Here is a 22176-nt window from a genome sequence, read left to right on the forward strand (position 1 = left end):
ATTGAAGGCACTGGAGAAGTTGCACCCTCCACACCAACACTGGGCTGGTAGGCGAACTGTAGGGTGGCCAGTGATGAGCTGACCAGGGGTCTGAGGTGGGATAAGACCAGCCTCTCCAGTGTCTTCATGACGTGAGAAGTCAGTGCAACTGGTCTGTAGTCGTTGAGGACAGAGGGGCGCCCTTTCTTTGGTACCGGGACCAGGCATGATGTCTTCCAGAGCACCGGGACTCTCTCCAAGCGCAGGCTCAGGTTGAACAGTCAGGTTGAAGTGTGGTGAAGGCTAAATTTCCCATTAGCCTTCACCGCACTTGGTCTCCTTATAATTCCTATCTCTGAACTGGCTTCATCACTCTGTTCTCCTCCCCACTGAGAGCTGGTGTGTGGGGAGCGTACTGGTGCACTATAGCTGCCATCACACCATCCAGGTGGGGCTGCACACTGGTGATGGTGGAGGGATCCCCATTATCTGTAAAAAACTTTGAGTGGAGTGTCCAGAAAAGCGCTATATAAGTGTAAACATTTATTATTATTATTATTATTATAATTATTATTTTAAAGGTCTCTTTAAAGCAGCAGCATCTGCAGAGCTATAAAAAGTTGATAATTTGGTCAAATTAAACCACTGACAATTTGATTTTCGTCCTTAAAAGCTGAAATGGACTGAACCCGCAGCTGGATGGGAACAGAATTGCACTCAACTGCACTACAGTAAGGCGGAAGTGCAGCTGGTGGGAGTTGACTGAAAGCGGCGGCGGACCAATCACAAACAGACACACTTCTCTATAGGATCTGCCCGCTTCTCTCCAACGAAAATGCAAAATGTCAACACTTTATCTTTATTCAGTAATCCAGTTTTGTCGAAAATGTCATCGAAGTCAGAAAAACTAATTGTATTCGTCCCGGGTCTTAAAACAGCGTGCAGTCCTATCAATGAATCACACACATACAAATATCGTAGTAAAGACCATTTTAGAAATAGAGTACACGAAAAAGCCATATTATAACATTCTTTGCTATGAAAGGCTCGCAGTTTCCTTAAAACAAGAGCGTGTTTTTAGTTTCAATTCTGAATAATTCTATATAGTTATTCGATTATATACAGGGTTTTTGTCGGTACACTCTTTCACCCTTTTGCCCTGTGTCCCCTCCTCAGTGTCGGTGGTACAGTCCGCCAGTCCCGGAAGCAGTCCTGCGGGTTTTGGTGACGCTGCACTCGGCGACATGGCGCAGTCCGGTAAGTGAGCGAGAGAGGTTCTTAACGTGGAAAAAAATAGAATAAAATACAGTGCTAAAGAGCCATCACTTCAGTGTGTTTATTATTGCCTTTTTGTGCTAGAAAAATCTTCATTCATCGCACTTTGTAATCCGAAAACGACTGCATGGCGCGCACAGGTGGGCACGTCTGCAAAGCGAGCGAGGCGTGTAGCTGTTGTCAAAGTACAGTGAAAACGATGTCCTCTTATAAAATATGGGTATACTTATAAATGAAATTTTTTATTCTGATGACTAAGTTGCTGAAGCAAAAGGAAAGTCTTGTAAAACCTACTATTTTACAGTACCCTGGTGATCAGTATAGTGTAGTAGGATTTAATATGTGATTGCTTTATTTATTGGTACATTTTGGCAGATGCTTTCCATGTTCCTGTAAGATTACAATAAGGCAGCAGCATTGGTGCTCAGTGTCTGTTAGTGCACAGTGCAGCTCCAGGGCTGTAGGTCGGAGGAGTGTTTGTCCAGTTTTGGGCTGGGGACTCTTTCCGCCTTGCGCAGAGCTGTGATTTGAGGTCTCGTCTTGGTGATTGCTGTGCAGGTTTAATCAGCCTGGTTCTCTTCGCTCTGGTGCTCGGCGCTCAGAGCCTGAGACCCTCCTATCACCTGTCCGCGGGCGATGTGACTCGACTGCAAGCCTTCCTGGACCAGCCCCTGACGGACCTGGAGTCCGCCTACTTCTCCATCGTGGGGCTGCAGAAACTGGGAGCCGGAGTGTCTGATGAGGTGAACGATGTGAAGTCCTTCTCTTGCTGTTGTTTCTGTGCGTGTCCGTTTACTCCTCAGCCCCTGGTGTAGATTGTCTCGGTGCGTGCCCAGATCACTCTGTCTCCTCTGGGTCTGTTGTCTGTATGTCTGCCCCTTCCTCTCGAGAATCCTGTCAAAATCCTGTCTGTGTGTGTGCCCTGTTCTCTATCTGCCCCGGGGGTAGTCCTGTCTGTCTGTGTGTGCCCTGTTGATGTCTAATTTCTGTTCCCGCCCCCCATATCTCAGCAGGGTGCATGCCAGTTCCTGAAGTCCCAGCTTGACCCTACCAGTATCGACTCCCTCTTCTTCGCTGCTGAGGCAAGTCAGGCCCTTTCTGGATGTGAGGTAAGTCAGTCTCCTGTTGTACATCTGGTATTGGTGCTCAGCATTGTTTTAATTCTTTAAACTTCTCAGATAACATTGCTTTCTTATTGTAGCTATCTATATACCGAAGATCTTTGCCATAGTTAGAACAACATAATTTAGATTGCACTCCCATTAAATGTTAAATACAGTATTGAAGCATATGGAATAAAGGAGAAAAATGTGAAATCATGTGCTTTACCTAGTTGGTTTACATGACCTTGAAGTGTTTCTCAATTTTTAATTCAGCTAGTGCATCTAAAATTGTTTAATGGACAACGGATGCTCAGATATGGCTAGGCACAGGGGGTGTTGAAGGTGTCGGTGTGCTCTGCCTAGATCCCGGTGTCCAATGAAACGCGAGACCTCCTCCTGGCAGCGGTGAGCGAGGACTCTTCCGTTGCGCAGATCTACCGCTCGGTGAGCGCCCTGAGCTCGCTGGGCCTGCCCCTCGCCTCGCAGGAAGTGATCAGCGCACTGACGGCCCGGATCACCAAGGAGGACAACGTCCTGGCGTATGTCTCCGAGCCCTCCCTGGCCTTTCTTCGCCTCAGACAAACCCGGTTGATCGCACGCACGATCGGCCTGCTTCTCTGCACTCTGTATCAGACTCCACTTTTTCCTTTTCATTGACTTTGTCTTCGTCATTAATTGCATTCGCTCATCTGTATGCAGGCGGCTTCTTTAAGCTGAACACTATTAGTCTATGTAGTCATAGGATCCTTTCAAGGTAAAAACAACTGCTTCTTTAATAATAATTGCTTACACTTATATAGCAATTTTCTGGACACTACACTCAAAACGCTTTCCAGGTAATGGGGACTCTCCTCCACCACCACCACCAGTGGGCAGCCCCACCTGGACGATGTGACGGCAGTCATAGTGCGCCAGAACGCTCCCCACACATCAGCTATCAGTGGGGAGGAGAGCAGAGTAATGAAGCCAATTCATAAATGGGGATTATTTGGAAGCCATGATTGGTAAGGGCCAATGGGAATTTTGGCCAGAACTCCGGGGTTACACCCCTACTCTTTTCACTATACTGGGGCATTAGGACCTACATGGACTGCAGGGTGAGAACCCCTGCTGTCCTCACTAACACCTCTTCCAGTAGCAGAAGCCTTAGTTTTTCCCAGGAGGTCTCCCATCCAGGTACTGACCAGGCTCACACCTGCTTAGCTGTAGTGTTATTATTTTGTTATAGGCACAGTACATGCAGATTGTTTCATTCCTTGAAGGTTCTGTACCTGGACACTAGATGGTGCTGAGGGTATAAGTTCAGCAATAAGTGCCTTAAGATAAAATTCAGAATACTCTAAAATTGAAGTGTTGTATTGGAAGTTCATCTAAAATAAATCTGTCAGTTAAAATCAGAAATATTAAATAAGGTCTTTTCAGTTTTGATTGTGTATGCTATTAAGTCCACTTACCACCTCTAGTGATTTGAGCTTTTAAAGTCATGGCCGCCGTGTGATTTGAGGTTGTCTGAGAGCTGTGTCCTCTCTGCCTTGCACAGGATCACCCTGGCGCTGCTGACGGCCTCACGCCTGTCCCAGCAGGCCGAGCTGACTGGCATCCTGGAGGAGATCGAGGTTTGTGGGAGCGGACTGGGGGAGGGTCACCTTTCCACCACGTGGACCTTATAGAGCACAAGACGGGCAGCTTCAGCCAAGCACTGAAAGGGCTGGGGTTGTCTTTCCTTTTAGCTAGGTTGGCCGTTTCTCAGACAAGCGAACGGCAGCCCTGATCTTTGAGGGCACACAGGTGTCTTGTTTTCTTTTCAACTGTGGTCTGTAGTATATAAAACTGAAGCAAACTGCATGCTTCTGATTTGCCAATAGCTGGTCTGAACAGCTCTTAGCAGGTGGTGAACTGTCTAGAGTTTTATATTTGAGAAACAACACCCCAACAGTGTGATTGCATCCTATAACTTTGCCTTTATCTTTACAGGCTGTGAGCTTTAGCAAGTACTCAATCGGGGGTAGTTTTAACTAATTTACAAAAGCTCTGGAACATAGTTGGTTATGTAATTGTCATATTTCTATGTAATTCAAGTAGGGAGCTGCGTCAGCATGCGTAGGATGCAAAGGAACAAGTAAAGGTTTATTCCATGCTGAAAAGAGAAGAAAGGAAACACAATGTTATTTCTATGTAATATAAGTAACTATTTTTAAGGAGAATTATAGATTTCAGGATCAGAAAGTTTCATTACACCCGGCAGCAAATACTGTTAAACCTTTCAGTAAAACTGACAGTGATTTTGCTGTTGCAGGAGGGGTCTGTTAAATGTCAGTTCACTCTAAATAGTCATTTACAGTGAGAAACATGATTTCAACTTGAAGCAGAGTAGTGGTACTGCTCTCAAATGCAGCAATGCTGCCAATTTACAAATTTGCGCTGACATTTTCTTTTACCATTACATAAATAACATCACATCACTTTATAAGCCACATACAATTTCTTGCATTAGGAATTTGTCTTTTCACATTCCCCAGCTTGCTCTCCATGAGACACACAGACAAGGAGAGAAGCTTGGGGTCAGAGCGCAGGGTCAGCCATTGTACAGCGCCCCTGGAGCAGCTGGGGTGAAGGGCTTTGCTCAGGAGCCCAACGGAGTAGGATTCCTCTGCCGGCCGCGGGATAAAACCTTTAATCCCTGATCAGCATCATTCAAAAAACGATTATAATTTCTCATGAAAAATCATTCCTAAATCGTGAAAGGGAAGAGCCAAGCTGGCATAAGTGGTGAAGAACTTAAAGAAATCTGCTAGTTTTATAGAGTCGGTGAGGCAGCTGCATGACAGCAAGTGACGCAGGGAAAAGACCTTCAGCTGGCAGATCATTTGGAGAGCAAGCACTGATTAAAAAAGCAGAGCTCTTGCTTTGATTCTTGTTGCATGCAGGCACATTTGTGTAAAATGTGTGCCTGGTTCAGCGTGCAGAAGTCAGCCTGGTGTGTTGTGTATGCAAGGGGCCTGTTCTGACAGTCCTGTCCTGCCCCCCCCCCACAGGACCTGGCTGCACGGTTGGATGACCTGGGAGGTGTGTACCTGCAGTTTGAGGAGGGGCTGGAGGTCACCGCTCTGTTTGTGACGGCAGCCTACGCCCTCTCTGACCATGTTGGCGTGGAGCCCCCCCTGAAAGAGGTACACCGCTCGCTCTCGTGTCGTGCCGAAGAGAGATGCACACCTGAATAGATCTGGAAATGTGTGGTCAAAGTATTGATTAACACTGGCATAGAGAGTTTGTATTTGTTAAACAGAACTTCCCCAGGCCCAGGAATTCTCCAACGATGGGAATACACTGTTACCATTTTTTAACTGTTGATTTCCTTTGTGTCTATGAGATCCAGCTAATGGAGAGAGCTATGAATCTCTATGAATCTTTGACAGACATAATTAAAAGAGGGTGTGACTGGCTTTGTAGTTTGATGGGCCAGAGGTCAAATGGCTCCTTTTAGGCATTTTCTTAAGCCTGTCTGGGAACACTACTTGATAGTGTAATAATTTCTTACACATATATAGTGCTTTTATGGACACTCCACTCAAAATGCTTTACAGGTAATGGGGACTCCCCTCCACCACCACCATTGTGGAGGACAGATTGATGAAGCCAGTTCATAAATGGGGATTATTAGGAGGCCATGATTGGTAAAGGCCAGGGGGAAATTTGGCCGGGACATAATGGGCTGCTTGTTTGCATGCCCAGGTTTTAGCTGTTTAAAAGAAAATGCAAAATCATGTGAATAGAGTGCACCAAGATTAAAATTCCCAGCCTCTCTCACTCTCACTCTCACCTATGATCTGAACCTCACAGTGCCGCCTTCCTTTCTTTCTTACCAAAAACCCAAACACACATTGAAAATCTACCTCTACCATACATGTCAAAAGCTCACTCCCCATAATTTCTATCCCTTTATTTTATTCTGTTGATGCATATTTTTGCACATAACCTGTTACCTTTTTGTTGTTTTGCACATTGCCTGTTGTTGTTTTTTTACACATTGCCTGTTGTCTCGGTCTTTCTTTGCTACACAGTTGTATTGTTGTTGTTTTTTCTCTCTTTGTACTACTTATGTCCGAGAGCTAGCTAAATAGCATTTCGTTATACCATATACCATGTATATGAGTGTAATGACAATAAACTTGAACAGTGTGCCCAGTGTAGGCAGGTGTTAACCTGTGTGCTGGCTCTGGCCCTCAACAGGATCAGGTAATTCAGCTGGTGAACTCCATCTTCAGTAAGAAGTCCTGGGGCTCGCTGGCCGAGGCCTTCAGTGTGGCCAGCGCGGCCGCTGCCTTCTCCAACAACCGCTACCACGTTCCGGTGATCGTCAGCACGGAGGGCCCAGCCAGCGTCTCCTACAGGCAGCCCGTTCTGCAGGTACCTCCCCCGTGTGCGCAGGCAGCTTCCCTTTCACTCCCTTCAGGACAGCCAACCTTGTCCCTCACTGTCAGCCCCTGGAGTGGTGTCACAGCGCAGTGTGTCCTCGTAGCCACACGTAGGCGTCTTCCTGGAGGTGAAGCCCGAAACAGTGACGCAGCTCAATCTCACCCCTTTGTTGCCTTATTGAACGTGTGACGCCAGCTGGCGTTGATTGTCAGAGCATTGGCGAATTGTCTGTCTCCAGAGGGAAGGGGACAGATTTTCTAAAGGAAAATGTAGTGACAGAAGTTATTGAGGTCCCAAATGTTATAATAATAATAATAATTGCTTACACTTATATAGCGCTTTTCAGGACACTCCACTCAAAGCGCTTTACAGGTAATGGGGTCTCCCCTCCATCACCACCAATGTGCAGCCCCACCTGGATGATGCGACGGCAGCCATAGTGCACCAGAATGCTCCCCACACACCAGCTATCAGTGGGGAGGAGAGCAGAGTAATGAAGTCAATTCATAGATGGGGATTATTAGGAGGCCATGATTGATAAAGGTCGATGGGAAATTTGGCCAGGACGCCGGGGTTACACCCCTACTCTTTACGAGAAATGCCCTGGGATTTTTAACGACCACAGAGAGTCAGGACCTCGGTTTTATGTCTCATCCGAAGGATGGCGCCTGTTTACAGCATAGTGTCCCCGTCACTATACTGGGGCATTAGGACCCACGTGGACTGCAGGGTGAGCGCCCCCTGCTGGCCCCACTAACACCTCTTCCAGCAGCAACCTTAGATTTTCCCAGGAGGTCTCCCCCATCCAGGTACTGACCAGGCTCACTCTGCTGAGCTCCAGTGGGTTGCCAGTTGTGAGTTGCAGGGTGATATGACTGCTATGTTCTCCACCTGGACGTGATCCATCATATTGCTAAGTATACCTGCCATGGGTGTAGTCAGTAGATATACATCATAGAAGCCCCTTTAAGACTTTGGAAAGAGATTAATCTGGAATTGCAAGAAAAGTAAGGTTTCAGCAAGGGGGATGAAAAGGAGTGGTTTGGAAGTGCCGCTGCCAGATCTTCCGTTCAACATGGGCGGTGGAGTTTCTGGCCGCAGCTGTCTGGGCTGCTGCGCTGACGCTCTCTCTGTGCCGCTCAGCTCCAGGTGACCAACGTGCTCTCCCAGCCCCTGAGCTCCGCCGGCGTGCAGTTGGAGTCGGCTCGCTCCGTGTCCTCCAAGAGCGTCGTCCTCAGCCAGGCGCCCTTCACGCTCCGAGAGTAGGTGAACACTGCCCATCACTCTGTACCAGGCTCCACTGTGCTAGAACCGGGGGAAGCAGCCTCCTTTGGTCAGTGATGCTCCCGAAGGCCCCTGTAGTGTCCTCGTTTGGGTGTAGTGTGCCCATTCTGAAAAGTGCCATCAGCAGTGGGGCTGAACTTGAACTTTATTGCCATATGTAGCCTGTACATATACTGATACAACGGAATTCTTACTTACAGAAAGTCTCTCAATTGTTAAAAAAGTGCAGACATCAAGACAATGTACAAGTAGAAAGTTTGAATGTAAACAGTGCAGACATGCAAACAATGACTGCCGATGTGCAATAAATAAGAAGTCATAATGAAGCTGTTCTTATTCCATAGCTCTATGATCACTGAGTGTGTTGTGAGGAAAATATTTTTCTTCGTGCTTTGTGGCAACTTCATATAAACCTTTCTAGATATTTAGCTAGTTTCATTTAATGTCTGTCTTTATAAACCAATATAGCATGCGTGTTTTACTGAGTTTTTTTTAATAAAGGTAATCGTCTTCTGAAACTCTTTAACGTACTGTGGCTGACCGATATCCTTTCCTTCAAGTGTATTACCATGGTGGATTTGGCTTGTCGATGGATGTGTGCAGTTTTCTTGAGGCACAGGAGTAGCAGTGTGGAGTAGTAATAATAATTATAATTGCTTACACTTATATAGCGCTTTTCTGGACACTAGACTCAAAGCGCTTTACACCACCACCAATGTGCAGCATCCACCTGGATGATGCGTCGGCAGCCATAGTGCACCAGAACGCTCACCACACATCAGCTATCAGTGGGGAGGAGAGCAGAGTAATGAAGCCAATTCATAGATGGGGATTATTAGGAGGCCATGATTGGTAAGGGCAAATGGGAAATTTGGCCAGGACGCCGGGGTTACACCCCTAGTCTTTTCGAGAAACGCCCTGGGATTTTTAATGACCACAGAGAGTCAGGACCTCGGTTTTCCGTCTCATCCGAAGGACGGTGCCTGTTTACACCTCTTCCGGCAGCAACCGTAGTTTTTCCCAGGAGGTCTCCCCCATCCAGGTACTTACCAGGCTCACACCTGCTTAGCTTCAGTGGGTTGCCAGTTGTGAGTTGCAGGGTGATATGGCTGCTGACTGTTAAAGTAGTAGCAGGCTGTCAGGATTAGCAGGCTAGGGTTTTGGACTTGTAACTGAAAGGTTACGGGTTAAAATCCCAGATGAGACACTGCTGTTATTTCCCTGAGCTAGTTGCCTTACACAAATTACTCCAGTAATTAATCTGTTGTAGAAAAGGGTGCAAATGTAAGTTATTTTGGATAAAAGTGTAAGCCAAATAAGTAAAATGAATAGTGGAGTAGGGCCTTAAAAGTTAAATAAGCTACAGGTTGTATGAGGAAGAGCTTTTACGGTCTGTTTCTGGCCAGCAGCTGTGGTGAAGATGACTCTTTTTACCTTTCTTTCTCTGTTCCAGTGAGCGGTTTGAGCTGAACTTCATGGACAGCCAGCCTGCCAGTGGCTACTACGAGTTTGCTGTAGCTGTGACTGGAGACAGCCGCTTTGTAGCCAACCATGTGGAGGTGAGCCTGGGTTTGCAGTCTGCCTGCGAGCGCACACCAAAACCTTTACTGATCCCGCACAGAGGGGGAGTCTTGTGCTTGTGCTTGGTGTGGCACTGTGCGTGTCGAGTCCATTTTCATAGTCTCATTCTGGAATAGACGAAGAATGTAACTGTCAGCTATTGAAAAAGAATTCAAAATTCACAATGTGAATTTGAAATGCAGCGTTATGAAGTTCTAAGTGATCCACACTGGTATTTGGAACATGCTCTATGTGTTGCTTGTGTGATTCAGCTACACATGAAAAGAAACTGGGTGTTGGATGTGGGTTTTTACATCTTCATCTAGGAGCAATTGTGGTGAAACAATGCCCAATGACAGCCAGGATAAAAAAGGGTGAAATTATATCCAGGGAAGTTATGTTTAAGCTTTACAATGCTCTCGTGTGATTATGTTCCGATTTAGTCCCGAGACTAGAGAAGAGCAGCGAGCGATTCCTGGTTCTAGGTCATAATCAGATACAGACAGTTTAAGGGCGATAAACATCTTAGATCCAAAATAAAGGAGATTAAGAGATTTAGTCCAGGTATGTAAAAAATTAAGGATTATAGAAAAGATTAACCTGCGGCTATTTCATATTCAATATTGGAACAAAGGTCACAGCTGGAAATTAAAAGGGCATTCATTTTGGACGGAGAGTAGGAAACTCTTCTTTGCACAAAGAGTTGTGGGTATCTGGAACTGGCATCCTAGTTTGGTAGCTCAAACTGGGGGTACTTGTAAGAGACAACTAGGTGAAATTTTAGTTTCTCTTAACTACTGATTTGCCCAGCAAGCAATATCAAGGAGTATAGACTGAATGTCGTCCTCTAGTTTGTGGACTTTCTCGTGCCGGCTGTGTATCACTCAGACAGCACTTGCGAGGTTTGGAGAAATGACTGCGTTTGCTCGATTACAGAAGGATCCGTGCTTTCGGGATTCTAAGGGATTTGCTTTGGGGAGTGACTTGAATTTGCGTTTGACCCGCAGTGTCCTGTGTTGAGATGCTGCTGGCGTGTAATTGCAGATCTCAGGCTCTTTAGCTGAGGGGTGAAGTGAAGTAATTACTCTGCTTCGCTGTTTGGTAGGTTAATGGACTTAGACTCCGGGGGGAAATGACTGTTTGACTGTGTTAAAAATAAAAAGCAGCTGAAGTGATTCATTGTATGAATTTTGTGTGGGAGGGGGGTTAGAAATAAACTGGAGGGCTGCCGCACGGTTTGAATCCTGACAGGATGAGAGGTGAACTTTCTCCCCACTCGACCTCCCATGTCAGATCTGGCTCATTAGATCTTGCGGTTAACGGTGACGGCTCTCTTGCGGGCTGTGTGTTAGGACTCTCAAATGGCCTCAGACCAATTATTGTTACGGGTGGAGCAGAATTTTAAAGCCTGTAAATGGCAAGTCCGACAACTTAATGACTTTCTCCTTCTTTCCTTTTCCTCCCTCGCTTTCCCCTGTCTTTGTATCTTCTCCTCTTGCTCTTTTTCCTCGTCTCCTTCCGAGTTGAACTGGCTTACTGTTCAGCTGCTGTCACTGTGGGTGCGCAGATGCGGGATGTTTGTGCTGTGCTCTGAGGAGTAGTCACGGTAACACTGGATACTTATGTTCTCTGTGGTGGAGCAGTTTTGCTTGGCGAAGATTGAGCTTTAGCCTGTCGGCAGCCCATTCTGATCCTGGTTTGCTCGCTGTGGCTGGGCTTAGTGACGGTGAAGGCGAGTGACAGACCTGAGCATGTCAGGTGGAGGTGAGAAACGATGGGCACTGTGGGCTGATTTTGGAAATTTCCATCCTGGTGGGTGAGGTGTGAGATCAGCTGCTGCTGTGTGAGCAGGCTGTCACTGTACAGGGGGTTGGTACTTATCTCATGAGAAACATGGGATTAGTGCTGATCCTTTGTTTTCAGTTGGAGCCCACTGAGAGCTGCTACAGTACTTTCTGTGGTACCCTGGGAAGATCTGCTAATTACAGCTGTCTCACAAATGCCTTTTTTCAGCTTGTCTGCCAATACAAAGAAGCCAAGACCTCAGAATTAAAAGCAGAATTAAATGTGTAGGTCTAATCCTGGGGAATGGTACCCTGCAAACTTCGTCTTGCACTAGTAGGGTTACAACAGTTTGTCATTGTGCTGGAATACAAGTGCTGGTTTTGCACACACTGTTAAGTCATAAGTCAGTATTCATGAGCACAGCTACAATTTTGTAGAGGAAGGCCGAATGTTAAAAAATTAACATTTATCATGTAAATGTCAAGTACAGTCTGCTTTAGGAACTAAAGCTAAATAGACCTAAACACTTAAATAGCTAATCGTATTGTACTAGACATAAAAATGTGATGTGGCATTTAGCACTTAAGATCTCAAATCTTGAGCGTGAGCCAGTAATTTCACACACTGGCCAGATGCATGTCTATCAGAGGTGTCAGTCTAACTAAGACATCCATGGGAGTCCACTGAGAGCTGCTATAGGACACCCAAATTATACACATTTACAAAGATTGTGTACAAACCCTAATGTTTTGAGATAAACAAAAGTGCAATTTGATAAGTACTAGTTTTCTTGAAACTGTACATTATAGACGCAGTAGCTGATGAGCTTCTATTTAAGCAGCATCAAGACTTGAATATACAGTGCACACACATGCGCATGGAGCAATGCTTCCATATTGATTTCTTCATTGATTTTGTGAAAGAACACCTTGGAGCTGGATCTGTACAATTTGCTTGCTTCTCTTTTTCTGTCATTTGGGAAACAAGGAAGTTAGTTGCATCTGGGAATATCCTAATCTGTCCTGACTTTTAACTCACTAAAACACAAACTATATAGGTCAAAATAATACACTAGCTATTCGAATATTTAAATGAATATTGATAAAATCAACAGACAACCTGAAGTACTGTGATACATACAGAACGCCCTACTGAACTGATGTTCCGACATTAGCACTCTGTACAAAGCTTTGTGTCATCACATGAGCACAATTGTCTTCTGAAAACAATATAAGATATTCTGTCCCTAGTTTCTGGCAATGAGTTGTTGATGAGCTTTGCTAATGGTGATGACTTCCTCTAAACGCGTGAAAATGGGTGAAAAAGACAGCTTGTTGCAAAGAAAAGTGCTGCAGTTAATCAGTCGTGGAGAAGTGATTTGAAGATATTTTTTTCCAATCGAAAAATAAAAGTTCAGTGTCAACTTTGTTCACTTTTTGTGAAAGCTTACCACTGGGGCATGTGTTGGAAGAGCGCAACACTTCTTTTTAACACAGGAACCAGGCACAGCTGGCCTTTGAGCTTCTGAAGCGTGACGCTGCAAAAGGCTTAAAGCTGACTGTCAGCAGTTATGTACTGACGGCTTTATTTCTCTTCTCCAGCTGAAGGTCAAAGTCTCCACTGAGGTGGGCATAACCAATATGGATCTGTCGGTGGTGGACAAGGACCAGAGCATTGGACCAAAGACAACCAGGTCAGCTGACGAGCAGTGTCACGCTGTGTGCAAAAGCTGTTCCCTTCAGTTATTGTCAGCAGTTAACTTACATCCTTTCCGGGATACTCATACTTGTCTGGTAGTGGAAGGAATGTTTTGGGGAGTTTAGATTCCCATGAGTGGTAAATGGAGTTCGATTATGCACAATGTGAACGAGCTGGTCTCTGGCCAGATACTCAAAATCTGGTATCTTTTCCCCAGGGTGGAGTATCCCTCAAAGGCGAAGGGCGCTTTCACTGCAGACAGCCACCAGAACTTTGCACTGTCCTTCCAGCTCGTGGATGTTAACACCGGTGTGGAGCTGACCCCTCACCAGGTACAGGACATTCATGGGGATCATAGGCCATAATTTACACAGCCTTTTGAAGACGCAGCTCATTGAAGTTATATTGGAGTTGCTTTTCCACTTGACAATTCAACTCAGTCTGTAGGCATGCGGGATGTGGGATTGAACTGTTTGTGGTGCACGTGTGACAGTCCTGGCCTTGGTGCTGTGCACACCACTCCTTGCTTCAATGTCTTGTATCTGCTGTTGGCTTTCTCCACTGTAGACCTTTGTGCGGCTCCATAACCAGAAAACGGGCCAGGAGGTGGTGTTTGTTGCTGAGCCTGACAGTAAGAATGTGTACAAGTTCGAGCTGGACACGGCTGAGAGGAAGTCTGAGTTTGACTCCATATCCGGCACCTATGCGCTGTACCTGATTGTGGGTGATGCCACCCTGGAGAACCCAGTCCTCTGGCATGTGGTAAGTTCACTGATGCGTTCAGGTTCCTATCCCCAAAGCTGCTCAAAACTGCTCATCTTTCTCTGTTCACATTGCACTTGTGAGCTTTATTTTTAATGATTTTGATACGTATTTTAGTAAGTTTTGATGAAAATGGCTGTTTTATGTGAACAGTGTTTCATTAACTTTAAAGTTTCAAGTGAGATCATACAACCAGTCCAGTGGAATAAAGACCTATCTGCAGGAGCAGCCCTCCAGAGCTCATTTGGTTTTTAGTAGGTAATTCATCTGGGAATACCATCCAGCTGTTTTTTTTTAGACTAGTCTGTTTCACTTTCGGGAGTGTCCTGAAAACATGAATCTGTTGGGTAGAAAGCTCTTTATAAATAATTTTAGGAAATGCTAGAATCAAATGATGTCATAAAAAAAGAATGAGAGATTCCCATTGAAGCGCCATGATCTTTTCATCTGCAATAAAGAGAGCCAGGCAGTCCTAAAAAGAATACCGTTTAACACTCTTGTCTAAACTAGACGCACCGGAGAAGAATCTGGTCTCCAAAGCTAAAGTGTCTGGTGGGCAGAGCCAGCAGACTAGCCAAGGAGCTGAGGAGCATGAATACAGCTTGTGTGAACAAAGTCATTTAATATTCACACTTTCTAGTTACACAAGATATCAACTTGGACGGAACAGGGTATTGTTTATCATGGAAATGTAGAATAAGCAATATTAGTTTGTAAAGAAACTACTCAACATTTATTTCATATACTGCCCAAAGAATTGTGCAGCAGTAGTTTTTCTAGAGGTGAATACTTTTACAGTTCCCATTGTTTTTAAACCTGCTTCTTCCTTCTCACGGCACTGGATTTTTTTAAAGTTCTTTTTTTTTAAAAAGCACATTATTTGTCAGGTCAGCTGTCAGTTTAAATAAAATGAACTTAGAGAGTTTAGGCCAGTGAGATCTTACTTCCCAGTGATGTGATGTCTATGATATATAATGCATATAATGAGAGATATTGCTATAAATACAGTAGAACAGAAAGTTTAAATCATAAATATTGAGTAGACTTTTCGGTTTCTGTTGTTAACCTAAAGCTAAGTCTAGTTTTGAGACCAGTTGCTGAATAGTTGACATTGACTGCCCACACTTACACACCAGTCTGAGCTCCTGGCTGCTGTATTGAATGCAATTGCAGTGGGGGCTAATAGCAGGTTAGTCAAATTCGTCCACCATCCGTCTTTGTAAAAGGATTTGTTTAAGCTATAAAAGGGTTCTGTGATGGGAATCAAGACTTGACTCTGGCAGTTGTACATCGTGACCTGATTGCTCTGCCTGCCTCTCGCTACCTAGGCTGACGTTGTGCTGAAGTTCCTGGATGAAGAGGCTCCCTCTGTAATCCAGTCCAAAAACCTCTACACTCCCAAACCAGAGATTAAGGTAAGAACGTTCCCAAGCCCTCTGCAGCCTCGACAGGGCCACATATCATTCCTGAGCTTTTACCACATACAGCTACATACGTGCATAATTAATTAGTCCAAGGGTTTTTCCAGCAATAAGATATTTGTGAGGTTTTGCTCCTAAAAACCTCGGAGCGAAGCGGTGGCTCTGTGACTAAGGATCTGTGCCTGTGGCTGGAAGGTTGCTGGTTCAAATCCAGCGGCCGGCAGAGGAATCCTACTCCATTGGGCCCCTGAGCTAGGCCCTTAACCCCAGCTGCTCCAGGGGCGCCGTATTAATACCTGACCTGCGCTCTGACCCCAAGCTGGGGTATGCGAAAAGACAATGTTTGTTTTATATTGTTCCTAAAGTCTTGGGGAACAACACCTTCACATCGATCAGATATTATATGAGAAGCAGAGCTGTGAGGCTGCTCTTGTGCTCTCGGCTGATTGCTTTGTGCTGTAGCTTCACCGCTGAGCAGCACAGACACCACGTTCTGCTGGGCATGGGAGGCTGTTAGAGGCACAAGGTGCTTGGAGTGAGAGGTGAAACAAATTTACTAGAGATCTGAAGGCCAGCTTTTTTCAAATTCGAGCTTCGAATACTGAACTTTGCGTCGACACTTCTGTTTTTCAGCATTTGTTTCGGGAGCCAGAGAAGAAGCCACCGACTGTTGTATCCAACGCCTTCACAGCCCTGGTCCTCTCGCCACTCCTTCTGCTCCTCATCCTGGTGAGTACCGGTCTGTAGAGAGCTTGAGAGCTCCAGCGCTCTGCTCCCTTTTCTGCACTTTCTGAGCTGGACTCTCCATTCAAGATGCAGCTGTTACAGTCATCGGTGTGAATGGCCGGCTGGCTGCAGCCTTAAAATCCTGTTTAAAGTTTAAAAGCAAGAAGTTTAAAATATACTCTTTGAGTCTGTTGCAGGAAAATGGAGAAAAGTTGAAATGTGAATCATTTAGTTTTAAAAAAAACTTGTCAAATTTAGTCTTTTCCCATATTTCAAGGGTTCAGTTTACTTCACAGATGCCGGGTTGGTAGAATGATTCACACATCATGTGGCTTTAGTGAAAGCCTGTTTTTTTTTTTTCCCATGTGCAATTTATTTTTCTGAGTTTAATGGATCTTTAACAGCAGCCAAGTGAGTTCTTTTTCTGCCCCGTGGGAGGAGTGTGAGTGAAAGGTAATCTGAACAGGGCCCCTGGGAGGAGAGCATGAAGCCGGGGACGCGGCCCGTGTGAGCAGGGTAGCAAATTGTCTGCTTCTCTTCCCTCTGTTCTAGTGGTTCAAGCTCGGGGCGAACATTTCGAACCTCAGCTTCTCCCCCAGCTGCATCCTGTTCCACCTGGGACACGCCGGTGAGTGCTGCCGCTCGGCTGTGGCGTTCACGCTGAAAGGGCTGGGAACTTAAATGCAGAAGCTGTGTAAGAGTCAGCTCCACTAGTTTCCATTAAGGCACATTTCTGGTTTTTATTCCGATACTTAAGCAACTTGTTTACATTCTTTCCCACGGTGCCTTTAATATAATGAACTCTGAACCAGATACATCAAGTCTTCTGGCCATTCCTGCATTCTTATTAACGTCTTCAAGTTATTTCCCTATTTGTTCAAAGGCCTCCTGAATACTGCTGTACATTTTGAACTTGTTTTGGCTTTGGTTAAGACAAACCCACTTTCACGAGAGCTGCAATCTGTTATTGCTCATGATCTTTTGATTTTAAAGTGTTTTTTGGAATTATTTCTTGTCACTGACAGAACACTTGAAATATTTGTTTCTGTAATGACTTCTTTCCCTCTTGATTAAGTGAAAGGATGAAAGACTGGGAATAAAATGTTATGGCAACTAAGATACAGATCAGAGTTACCCAGAAGGTTGCAAGGAATAGATTGTTACTATTGTAACTATTGTTATGGCTGTGTTAGTATTTGTTCAGCACCAATAGATAGCTCTGTAGTGAGTTGAACATCACTGCAAGGTAGGAGATCCACCCTCGTAAATAAATGCACTTCTACATATGTAGAAACAGCTTAGAATGCAGTCCTAAAAAACGTCTGCTTCACTTGTTCATTTATTCATTGCAGCTTTTGTCTGTCCCAGTGTGAGCTAGTAATTAAAGATAACACATTCACATTCCCATCGCTCACTGATAAATGCTCACAGAGTAATTACGTATAAACAATCACCGTCAGGCATTCAAATTAATCTCGTTCGTGTTTTATAAGATATCATTTAGTAACTTATTCTTGAATCAAATCGTACTTTGCAAGAGTTTAGTAATAACCTTTTTTTAGCTCTTTTCATGAATAATTCACCTCTTGACTGTATGTCATAACAAACCACAGTCCAGCTCACAAAATTGCTCATGCAGAAACATGTCTTTGTGGAAAACTAACAATATTGAAAAGCGTTTATAGAACTGGAGGATGACTGGATTGTGTTGCTCTTCAGGGTACTGTGATAGTAAAGATTCGATGAAGAGGCCTGTAGCAGTGTTGTTGCAGACAGAGTGAAAATAACTGAACCTTAAAAATATTTATTTATTTTACTTACTAATTACTTGATCCTTTTCTGTTACTTAGTCATTTGTAGTGCAGTACTTTAGGTCACAGCTTGAACGTCACATCCTGTTTGTTCTCCTGTTGATACTGGATTTTTTATGTTGTAGTATTTATTTTGTCTGTGTGTGAAATAGTACAATAATAGTGGTGAAAAATGCAGAAATACAGAATCAGACTTAACAGAAATGTGGAATGAGTGAATCAGTCTGTTATGCTTTGTTTGAGTTTGAAACAAGGACTGTAGTAAGTGTCCGCTGATACCTATATCATAGGGTATGTTTATACCAGAATTTGATACGATAAATACACTTTAAGTGGGAAAACAAAATGTGACGTATAAGGGAATATCTTCATATTACATATTACACTTTCCACAAACTGAAAATTGATGAGGTAACTTAATCTAAACTCCTCTTTGTTTAAATGTGGGATTATGTACTTAGACATTTCCCTAAAGTATATTACATTAATAAGAATTCGTGTTTGTAACACTGAAAAGGTGGGATCATGAGTCTGGATTTAGCCTTCATCCATGAAGCTTATAACTCAAGCCTGTCCTTGTGTCACATTCGGATACGCTGTAGCAGTGGAGGATACGCTGTAGCAGTGGACCCAAGTTTTAGAAGTCTGATTACAGGGATGTCGTTAATTTATTTTCTCGATAAATTGTTTCAGCTTCAGTTGCAGCAACAGCGAAAGATAAGTCTTGCAGAGGGAACAGATTACTCTCTGTGTAAGTGCCGATCTTGACTATGAAGGGCGCCCTGTGTGTTTCAGCCATGCTGGGCCTGATGTACGTCTACTGGACTCAGCTCAACATGTTCCAGACTCTGAAGTACCTGGCGGTCCTTGGCAGCCTCACCTTCCTGGCTGGCAACCGGATGTTGGCACAGAAGGCCGTGAAGAGGTGAGTTACGAGCCTGCTGTTGCTTGCCATGATGTGCTGCCATTTTCCTCGCTGTTGTCACTGTCGCCGTTCTTACAGCAAGGATTTTCTTTTGTGGGCGTCCTTCTCCTAATGAGACGAATGAACTTCAAAAAGAGGGATTTCATGCTTCGATGATAATTGCATCAGAGGTGTGTGCTGAGAGATGCTTGGAGGCTGTGTGTAGGAGGGTGTTAAGTTTTTTTTTTTTTAATGTGACATTGTGCCATAAGGAGCTTGGAATCCAGCCACAGGCTCCTTTCCAAGCTACAGCCTTGGACAGCACTTCTTGAGAACTACCACGTGACCTGGTCCTCATGGCTTCAGATCAGTTGGCTTCTTTGCCTTTGCCTCGCTGACGCATCCGTCTGTGCCAAACAGTGGCAGGATAGCTATTATCCTGACGGGGGGGTCTTGAAGCAGGTAAGGTGAGGCTCTGCCATCCTTGAGCCCCTGAGTACGGCCAGCTGAGACGCCACAGTTCACCGCTGCAGCAGAGAACAGCGGAGAAGGAAGAAGTTGCAGTTAAATCGTTTCTTCATTGGCTTACTGAAGCCTCTCGTACAGAGGCTTGCTGTAGAGAATGTACTTGAGGGTGCAGGATATCACCCTTTCTTTTAGTAGACTTGCTTCTCTGAACACCATTAGTCAGGATTGTATTCTTTAGGTTATTTTGAATGCATTCCCTGATATAAGCAGCAACGTTACCTGAAAAAACAGGGATCCATTTCTGTGGGGGGATTCTGCATTTGTGGGGGACACTGGTTGGCTTTGATTTTGTCAGTCTGTTTCCCCAGCATTTCTCCTTCCTCTAGTGCTATGCTCTCCTTAACCCTTTTTGCCTGCCTGTCTCTCTCTTCTTTCTCTCCTCCTCTTTCAGGATTGCTGCAGAGCAGAGTAGTAGATTGGCAAAGTATAGGAGCCTGCGGTAACAAGGCCATTGCTAATAACAAAGTGCAGTCTTCCAGGCTGAAGTAAGGGCTGACTTTGCCATCGGTGCATCATCACGCCCCGTCCTCTGCATTCCGCATGGCTTGCTCTGTGTGCTCCTCCAAACTCCTGCAAACCAACAGCATAGCTCACGGCACAGATCTGCCTCATACCACCTCATTGCCAGCTCAGTCTCACACTTCCTCAGCTCTCCCACCTTTCCCTTTCATCATGCTTTCCTGCTGTTCTTCTGCCGAGAGACCCAGTGAACAATTTCTAATGCACACACATGCTGTCGTCTTTTCTGTTACAAATTGGTAAACCTGCTCGTACTTGGTCTACAGAAACATGAGCTCTGAAATGATCTAGTCACTTGTGTCCAAGGGTTGAATTTAATGGAAACTGAATTTTACAGTTTATAGGATAGACTCTTAGGTTTACTGTACTAGTCTCAGGTTTGCCAGCTGTTATTGAAACTACATTAAATATCAGTTACAGCTGAGAAACAGTGAATAAATGTACAGGGCTGTGTGCAATCTGTAAATAACTTGGTTATTATAACTGTTTCTAACCCAGCTGCCATCCTGCCTGCCTGCCAGTGTTTCCTGTCTGTCCATACGATCTTGTCGTGATATTTACTTGTCAGATTGCATTGTTGAATGTTTTACCCGAAGGGATCCTACTCAGGGTTCATAAACAGCCTGGAAACCTACAAACTTAATTTTAAGGCATAACGCAAAACTCATAGATTTCTATGACAAAATACTCATGACTGTATCAGGTCACTGCCTACACAATCTGTATTCAGTATTAATAACACTATAAACTCTCTTTAATACACTACGTTTTGATGCTACTTTCTTCAGACTTCATTTTACGCAGTGCCTTTCAAGACAACTTGGAAATAAAGCAAAACCATCGTGAAACTTTACAGGAGCTGGGGATGAGACAGTAGAGATGACGAGTTTAAACAGTGTCACGACCCACTGAAAAAAATTGAAAAGCTCCAGAGGAGAATTCCTGCAAGGTTGTGGGATTGCGTTCTCAACAGTTTGTGCTTTCCAGTCTCTGGTGTGTATAAGGGTTCAACAGTGCATGAGCAAAGATCACTCTGCCAGTGGTGCTTTACTTTTAGAAAAAGAGCTGCGGACGTTCATGTGCACTCTGGTGTTGCAGACAGGACAAGCATGCATAAAGCGCACCTGGGCAAACTAAGACTTCAGCAATATGTGAGTTTGAGAAATGTCTTTTTTTTTTTTTCTTGCAGAACTGGGAATCTACAATAACACAAGCTTGAAGACTGAAGATTTTTTTTTGTTTCAAAAACTACAAAAAAGAGAGAAATGATTTTGGTGTTCAAGTTTCTGTGGGACTGTTATTTTTTGCTGATTGGAGATGATGAGGGAGTACTTGACTACGTTACGGTGTGGGAGTGGGTTTAGAGTTTGGATCATCTGCAGCTCTGCTGTGTGGGGTTAGCTGCTCTGCACAAGATGGAGTCAAGGTAGACAAGTACCCCATCTGTCCAAATTGTCCTCTATTATTGCCGTTTTATAATGCCACCCCCTCTTATTGCCAGATTCAACCCCTGTCCACACCTTGGTGCCGTACGGAAGGAGATGTGTACTTGAGGGATGACCATTGCAATGGTTTTTGTTTCTTTTGTACTTTTTGTACTGTAGAGATCACAGGTGAGCACCAAGGTACTCCAGATGTTTCTTTGGGCTAAAACATCTGAACTTTGTTAATCGGCCAGTTTTCATTCTGCAGTGCAACATGGTATTTTGGAGTCCTGACAGTACGGACTGCAGATTCAAGGTAAAATATGTATTTGCTCATACCACGATTGTAAGCGTCGTGAAGAACTTTGGACCTCTTTGAGGTACTTCAGTATACTTTGCATTTCACAAGTCACACTGTTGTTTAACTTGTAACACCTATGTAATAATGTTTTAGGGTTTGAAGTCAGGTTTTCTGAGCGATTTGTTTCGTGCCATTAATACATTCCTTTTGTACACATGTTGCTCACCTGTGTCTGCATTTGCATCACCTTTTCTGCTGCAGTCGTACACTGTGTCATCGCTAAATGTTCACTTATGGATTGCACATGTGGTCACCGTGGACAGTGACTGGGGAGGCTGGTTGATGTATTTTTTTCTTGATGTTAAGCAACAGTGGGCCATGTGTGACAGGTGTGCCGAGCAGCTCGAAGGTGTGGGTGTGATGTGCTGAATGGCCTTCTCCGGCCCCCTCGAACCTCAAGCCTGCTAGGAACAAGACAGCACGGGGATGAGACACTTGATCTCAGCCAGTGGAGATTTTTGTACTTAAGAGGGAATAAAAAAACCAACGGGGGTACAATTCTTTTGAGTTTTTTGTTTCAAACGTTACAATAGCTGTATTCCTCTTGATTACTGCTTGTTTACAGTCACTGGTGAATGTGCATTGCAGACCTGTGGTCCACTTTATCTTCTTACGTCTCA

General features: G+C 44.5%; 1 protein-coding gene across 4 annotated transcripts; it reads left to right on the forward strand.

Annotated features, from left to right (window-relative positions):
• Window positions 1–1084: 1084 nt before the first annotated feature.
• Window positions 1085–22054, forward strand: rpn2 (ribophorin II). Of its 4 annotated transcripts, none has more exons than XM_088608354.1 (18): window positions 1085–1236; window positions 1813–1997; window positions 2265–2363; window positions 2721–2896; window positions 3898–3973; window positions 5393–5527; window positions 6588–6764; window positions 7917–8035; window positions 9511–9616; window positions 13004–13095; window positions 13318–13432; window positions 13668–13862; window positions 15191–15277; window positions 15917–16012; window positions 16562–16637; window positions 18616–18745; window positions 19644–19737; window positions 20961–22054. In XM_088608354.1, exons 1-17 carry the CDS (start codon window positions 1224–1226, stop codon window positions 19693–19695), a joined length of 1929 nt encoding a protein of 642 aa, XP_088464480.1. In that variant the 5' UTR covers window positions 1085–1223; the 3' UTR covers window positions 19696–19737; window positions 20961–22054. The 4 variants fall into 4 exon arrangements, with proteins under 4 accessions (XP_088464480.1, XP_088464483.1, XP_088464484.1 ...); XM_088608357.1 differs by having other exon boundaries at window positions 2268–2363; XM_088608356.1 differs by lacking the exon at window positions 1085–1236 and adding an exon at window positions 1244–1394.
• Window positions 22055–22176: the final 122 nt, after the last annotated feature.

Source organism: Lepisosteus platostomus, chromosome 15, assembly GCF_059453375.1.
Source record: "Lepisosteus platostomus isolate fLepPlt1 chromosome 15, fLepPlt1.hap1, whole genome shotgun sequence".
Classification (NCBI taxonomy): Eukaryota; Metazoa; Chordata; class Actinopteri; order Semionotiformes; family Lepisosteidae; genus Lepisosteus; species Lepisosteus platostomus.

What these genes read in the sequence shown, in the direction of transcription:
- rpn2 (XM_088608354.1), top strand. An exon ending in GAGCCGGAGTGTCTGATGAG is followed by an intron (nt 1,998 to 2,264) that starts GTGAACGATGTG and finishes CCCATATCTCAG; the next exon opens with CAGGGTGCATGCCAGTTCCT. An exon ending in ACAGGCAGCCCGTTCTGCAG is followed by an intron (nt 6,765 to 7,916) that starts GTACCTCCCCCG and finishes TGTGCCGCTCAG; the next exon opens with CTCCAGGTGACCAACGTGCT.